General features: G+C 45.6%; 1 protein-coding gene across 1 annotated transcript in view; it reads left to right on the top strand.

Annotated features, from left to right (window-relative positions):
- Positions 1 to 6: 6 nt before the first annotated feature.
- Positions 7 to 6,918, top strand: part of LOC102476365 (selenide, water dikinase 1) — a gene marked incomplete at its 3' end in the record, with an annotated part of 12,589 nt that continues 5,677 nt past the window's right edge. Inside the window, exons 1-2 of the mRNA XM_027769043.1 lie at positions 7 to 237; positions 2,361 to 2,630. Coding sequence (XP_027624844.1) covers positions 2,438 to 2,630 — 193 coding nt within the window. The remainder of the gene's footprint in view (positions 238 to 2,360; positions 2,631 to 6,918) is intronic.

Raw genomic sequence — 6,918 nt, 5'->3', positions numbered from 1 at the left:
GGTGCCGCGCTGCCTCCGCTCGGCAGCCAGCCTGCAGCGCCGCGCCGCACAAAGAACGCGGCCCGGGCCTGCCGTGCCTTTAAAGGCGGTGGCCTGAGATTTAAGGTGTCCCCGAGTGCCGTTCTCCGTGCTTGGCCGCCTGCGACGCGGGCTTCATGGAGAGCGCCGGGCCCCTGCACCCACGCCGCCGTGCCCACCCCATTGTGCACGCCCGGGGTTTGGGGACTTGGCGGGTAGGTAGGTACCGGGCCCGGTGCCCCGCTCCCGCCCGCCGACCCCGCGCGCCGCGCGCTTGTTTGGAAAAAAATGGAAACGTGCCCGGACAGGAAAGGGTTAAACATTGTCTTTAAATATTCATGTCATTGTTTTAAAGGTGTAAACATGTGGCTCCTCAGTCTGAGTAGACTGTCTCTTAAGGAAATGGATCCCCTCTTTCTCTTAGTTAAACGCCGAACTTCCCCAGGGACCCCCTCCCCCTTCCCATTCCTTACAAAAATGTAAGAATTTATCTTATTCGGGTTACAGTTGGGATGTGAATCGGTGTTTTGTGCCCCTCGTTCCATTTGGAATTCTGAAACTCCTGCGTCTTTCCTTGGTTTAGGTAGTTTTTAAACATCCCCCTCGTGAACAAAATCTGTGGAAAGGAAGTTAGTCCCTCCAAATTCCCTTCCTTCCTTTTTTTCGGTGGAGAGGGGATAAAGATTGGCGGTGGGAACATCCTTGGACGCCTGATGGGTTGGATTTTCCCCCTGGTAGGAGTGAGGTGGTGTCACTGCATGGCGTTTTGTCGGGAAACTTTCCAAGTCAAAGTGCTATTCAAACTTTTTTCCTAACTCTTGAAATGGCTTCAGAATTCCTATCTTGTAACTTGCCTTGCTGACCTACTCTTTCAGGGCAGGTTTGTTTCTTGGAGTTGTGTTTAGAAGTTGACTGCTGTACAGTCGGAGGATTCCCACTCAATCATTGTTCATCCCAAACAAGTTTTTGTGCCTGATGGATTACTGTCCTAACTCCAGCTTGGTGAAACTTACTTTAAATAAATGATGTACTTCCCAAGGAATGAAAATTCTATAAATAGGAATTATGTTCTTAATCATATATTTTATAGGGGAAACTGACTAAAACTTGGAAAGTCTGTAATTCTATGCTTAGTAAAGTATCAATCCGAAGGTTTGTAAGCCCTGGGAGCGAGAACATGATTGTTTTTTGTGTTAGGTCCAAATGCTTCCTACATTGAAGGACTTGTCCCAGAAACTTTAGCGAGGTACCCAGTACCATAAATGGTAGCGATTTACCAAGGTTTAATTTACTCTCTTAGTTCTGCAGTGAGTTTGGTAATGAGCAGTAGCATATTGTGTCAATGTGTACTAGTTTGCTGGGCGGATGTCTGTCTGCTCTCTAGGAAATAACACTGTGTTAAAACAGAATTTCCCAAGCGCTCTCTTGAGGAAACTGAACCTGGCTGTGCTATAAAGCCATTCCAGTGTTTAAGTTGTGCCTCCTATTTGGAATTGTATTGTGTAGTTCCCTCTCAGAGGGAAAACACGTTTTTCTAAAAAAAAAAAAAAAAAGAAGCATTTGCACCGATGGCCTTTTCTGTGGATTGTATTAAGCATTTTATTTATCTGTGAGAGAGAGCAAAAGATACCAAGAGGTTTTCCAGGAGAAAGGCATGACTAGGACCTGTAATGGTTAAATCATAGTACTCCCAGGGTGACTGGTGAAGTGACCAGTGGTGCTGCTCTTCTCTTTTGTTGTTGTTTTAAGAGAGATTTTTGGTATGCGCTCTCTGGAGAGACAGAGACAGAAAGCAAGAATACCCTCTCCCTCACCCAAGAGGGATTGGCCCCACTGCAACCTTTTCTCCTTCATTCTCTTTAAAGGATTTTACACATCTATGCACATGTGCCTGGCCTGAGTTTCAAGCCACGGGGTCTAGCTCTTGAACCATGGTCGGCCATGTGGGAATCCAGCAACTAACCATTACACAATCTGCTGGTCCCAGTCAGCGGTGCTGTTCTAAAGCTGCAGCTTTGAATAACTTTTGGTACTTACGGGGAAGGTGACATAGTGTCCTGTGAGCCTACTGGCCTATCCATATTTCCCTCTTGAGAGGAAGTCTCCTGGCCCGCTCTTAGAGTCACTGTAACTGCTCTTCAGATGTCGAGTCCCTTTCCATGGATGTCTGTGGTGGTGTGGTCCCTTTCTAAAATAATTTATTATGTGTCACCGAAGGACAAGAAGTTGTGGCCCGTACTTTTCTTTCCCTGTGCTCTTGGTGATTTCACCATCTGTCACATTTACTTTTCCCAATGGGTCCAAATTATTTCATTGATATGTTTGTGTTTGTTGATACTCAGGAGGATCTGGAAAGAACCCAGCCAACCAAGAGAGGGAGGGGAGAGGTTGAGCTGGGAGGAGCGTGGGCCCAAGAACCATGTCTACGCGGGAGTCCTTTAACCCGGAAAGTTATGAATTGGACAAGAGCTTCAGGCTAACCAGATTCACTGAACTGAAGGGCACAGGCTGCAAAGTGCCCCAAGATGTCCTGCAGAAATTGCTGGAATCTTTACAAGAGAACCACTTCCAAGAAGATGAGCAGTTTCTGGGAGCTGTTATGCCCAGACTCGGTATGTATACCACTTTTCCTTTGATAGTCTACAATTCAGTCAAATTTCTGCAAAGATTCAAAGAGTAATCCAATGGTAATGTTATGTTATTGTAACTTATTTGAAGGGAATAGTTGAAAAGCATCAAGACATTACTCTGCCAATTTGTTGTTGTCGTTTTGTTTTTATGAGTGCGTGTGTTCCCTGGAGAGAGAGAGAAATAAAGGTGAGAAATCACCTCCCCCCAGGAGGAATGACCACACTTCAATTCTTTAATTCCTTCTCCTCAATTCTCCTCTTGGGACTTTTGTTTGTTTGTTGGTAAGAGAGTTTTGTTTTTGTTTTTGTTTTGCCATGGGGTGTATGCACTTGGCTGGAAATACAAAGAAAGTGAGAAATCATCCCCCAAGTGGGAATGGCCATGATGGCCCTTCTCCATTCTCTTAGGATTTGGGGCATGCGTGCACACATAACCCTGCATGAGCTTCAGGATGTTGGGTCCAGGACTCCGACCATGGTCAGCCATGTGGAAGTCCAGTACCTTAACCACCATGCCACCTGCTGGCTCTCTTTGGGATTTGAGGCATGCATGCATACCCACTTGCCTTGATCTTCAAGCCGTTCAGATCTGTGACTACAACTGTGGTTAGCCACGTGTGAGTCCAGTGCCTTAATCACCATGTCACCTCCTGGCCCCACACTCTTATCAATTTTTAAGCTATGGAGTATGCAATTGAGGCCATTAGATTACAGGAAACACATTGTTTTAATTAAATCGAATTTTCTGACTAGCTGAGAAATAAGCAGAAACTCCTTTATGCCTTTCTGCTGAAGTGATGCTGAGATTGCTTCTGTTCTCCATTGCCCTGGAAGAGTTGGTGTTATAAGTATTAGAATAGTGATGACCGTTCAAGAGGGAACAGAGTCCTCTTGCAGAATGCATTAGTTGATAAGTTCCTGGGGAGATGGAAGTGTTGGGGACAGGACTTTTCCAGAAACACAGAAAAAAGACTTGACAAAATATACTTTATTCCAGAATGTCATCTGGCTAAGCACAAGTTTTTTTGTTTTGTTTTTAGTTTTTGCTCTACACTTGCTGGAGAGAGATGGGAGTTTATGTGAAATCATCCCCTAGGTGGATGGCCACACCATAATCCTTCTGTTCTCTTGGGATATTTGGGGCATACGTACACATGCACCCAGACTGTTTTCGACCTACCAGTCCAGGACTCAAACTGCACAACTTGGCCATGTGGGATCTAGCTGCATTAACCACCATGCCACCAGCTAGCTCGATGTCAAAATTTTTTCTTTACTGAATTTCTCATGTCATTACTGATTTCCTTTTTCCCAAACACAATGTTCAGAAAGAAATTCTAGGTTCTTGGGAACCGTTTATTAGTGTTCATCATCTAGTTTATTAAATGCATGATGCATGACTGTGACCACTTTGCCTTGTGAATACTTGGTGTGTATTTGGGGGGTTTGGATATTCTGTAGTTCTGTTGTGACTTGAGCACCTTTCTTACATTCGGTTTGTTGTAAAGTTCTGTCTTATAATGTTGGTTTTGAGTTCCAGGTACTCCTTTCTTCCCTGATGTCTAACTCAGATAAAAGCTGAGTCCCTGTGGTTGGGAGGGAGGAAATACTTAACACTCCATGCTCTAATGGCCTGCAGGACTCCCAGGGGGTCTCAGTTTGAAAACAGTTCCTCTGTCAACTGATGAGAGAAATACCATGCGAATGACTTGGATTTGACTTAGGCTTACTTGTCAAGAAGTGAGAGTGTACAAATATACTGAGGAAGCTCTAACTACGCAAATGAAATAAACACCTTATGGATTAAGTAATAATTCCCATTTATCCACCCTCCTTTGATCTTGAGCACTTGGGCCTCCCGTTCCCCTCTGAGCACTGGGTGTGGGTTAGATCACTGTTCCTTCCAGCAACTCTGGAAACTTCAGTAGCTGAATCCTGCATGACTGAATCCACATGACTGTGTGGTTCCAACTCCTAGATCTGGTGGCTTGAGAAACACACGGGGTATGTGTACATGTTTGCCCAAAATCCCAAGAAGAGAATGGAAGAAAAGAGATTGCAGCAGGGCCATCCCTTCTGGAAGTACTTTCTTTCTGTGTCTCTGGTAAGCACATGTGCCCTATAGCAAATTTGCTTTTCATTCAGCAATGATCTGTTTACTAGCTATAAGGGCGTGTGCACTCCCCGCAGAGAGGGAACTAGTGAGAAATCACCCCCACGGGAGATAGTCACCACAGTCCCCTCTTCTCCATCCTCCTCAGGATTTTGGGGAAGGTATGCATAAGCAGCCAGTGTATTTTTCAAGCCTCTAGGCCTGGGACTGAAACTGCCGAGTGGTCATGTGGGATCCAGCAGTCCCAACCTCCACGCCACCTACTGGCTCCTCAGCAACTGGTTTTAGTGCCTTTTTCTTTTTAGAGAAATTTTTTGCTATAGGGCACAGAAAGTGAGAAATCACACACCCCCCTCTGGGGGATGGCCATGCCACAGTCCCTTCTGCTCCATTCTCCCCTTGGGATTTTGGATATGCATGCATATACATCTGGCATAAATTTTAAATTGCCAGATCCAGGACTTGAACGTGGTTAACTACGTGGGAGTCCAGCAGTGTAACTGCTGTGCCATCTGCTGTTCCCTACTGCCTCTTTCAGTAGTCCTATAGTTTAAATAGAAACCTAAAAGAAAACTATATTCCACTGTTTCCAATGTGAATAGTAATATACTCAGAATAACCAGTTGTTGGAAAGCTAGTCCTGACTACTTAAAAACTCATTTCAAGGGGCTGACAGGTGGTGGGGTGCTTAAGAGGGTTGGACTCCCACATGGTCAACCGCAGTTCCAGTCCTAGACATGGCAGCTTACTTTCTCACTTTCTCTCTCTCCCTCCCTCTCTGGTCAAATTAAAAATAAAGAGGTAAAAATAATTCTTTAAAAGAAAATTCAAGAGAAAGGAATTCTTTCTGATTAGCCCATCAGTTGTCCATACTCCCATGGGCATATGCGAGTGCATGTGTGAGAAAGAAAGGATAGAAAGCACCTTCAGTGGGGTCTTGTCGTGCTGCAGTCTCCTTTACCCAGTCCTCTAGCTTCAGGACACTGGGCACTCACTTACCATGTGGCATGTTTGCAGGCCATTGTGGGAACCTGAAGCCATGGTTGGCCATGTGGCCTGTAGTACCATAGTCTAGTACTCCACAGATTGTGCTACCCACACAGGGCATATCTTTCTAAATACTAAAAAATAGTCATTTATATAAATTGAAATGTTTCTCACAGGCTTGTTTAGCAAAGCTAGTCCCTGTTCATGTTATAAGTTAGTGAAGGTAGCATTCATAAGTTTTTCACTGGGACAGTAACTTGGAATTTTAGTATTTTCTCTTTGGACTGACCCTATAGCCTAGTGGTAAAGGGAGCCAGATCCCGCATGGCTGAACATAGTTTGAATCCCGGTCCTGGTGGCATAGCACATAGGTGTCCCAAATCCAGACAGAATGGAAAATGGAGGAGAAGGGATTGCAGCATGACTATACCCCATAGGGGTATTCTCTCTCACCTTTCCTCTGTTTCCTCTCTCTGGTGAGTGCATGTGCCCTCTGGCAATTAAGAAACAACCAAAGAACCAGGAAGTGGTATAATGGTTACGGCACTGGACTTATAGTCAATTGCCTTTGAGTCCTGGATCTGGTGGCTTAAAATTCACGCCAGGCATGTGTGCATGTATGCCCAAAATCCCAAGAAGAGAATGGAGAGGAAAGAATTGCAGCGTGACCATTCCCTGGGGGTGATTTCTTGCTTTCTGTCTCCAACAAGCGCACGCATCCTTAAAATCTCTCTTAAGAATAAAATGCTCTGGGACCAGCAGTTGGCGTAATGGCTATGTCGCTGGAATCCCATGTAGTCGACCATGGTTTGAGTCCTGGACCCGGTGGCTTAAACACACGCCGGGTGCATGTGTGTGCGTGCGTGCCCAAGATCCCCGGGGGCAGAAGGGATTGTGGCCTGGTCATCCTCCCAGGGGGTGATTTCTCACTTTCTGTCTCTTTGTCTCTGTCTTCCTTCCTTTTTATTTTATTTTATTTTTTTGGGGGGGAGAGGTTTTTGCTATAGGGTGCGTGCACTCGCCAGACAGACAGAGAGAAACAGAGAGACAGAAAGCAAGAAATCACCCCTCAGAGCGGATGGCCACGCCGCAACCCCTTCTCCTCCACTCTCCTCTTGGGATCTTGGGCACATACGCACATGCACCTGGCGTGAGTTTAAGCCACCGGGT

Source organism: Tupaia chinensis, unplaced genomic scaffold (genome assembly GCF_000334495.1).
Source record: "Tupaia chinensis unplaced genomic scaffold, TupChi_1.0 Scaffold148242_1, whole genome shotgun sequence".
NCBI lineage: Eukaryota > Metazoa > Chordata > Mammalia > Scandentia > Tupaiidae > Tupaia > Tupaia belangeri.
Note: the sequence above shows the minus strand (reverse complement) of the source record. Positions and strands in the feature narration are given on the sequence as shown.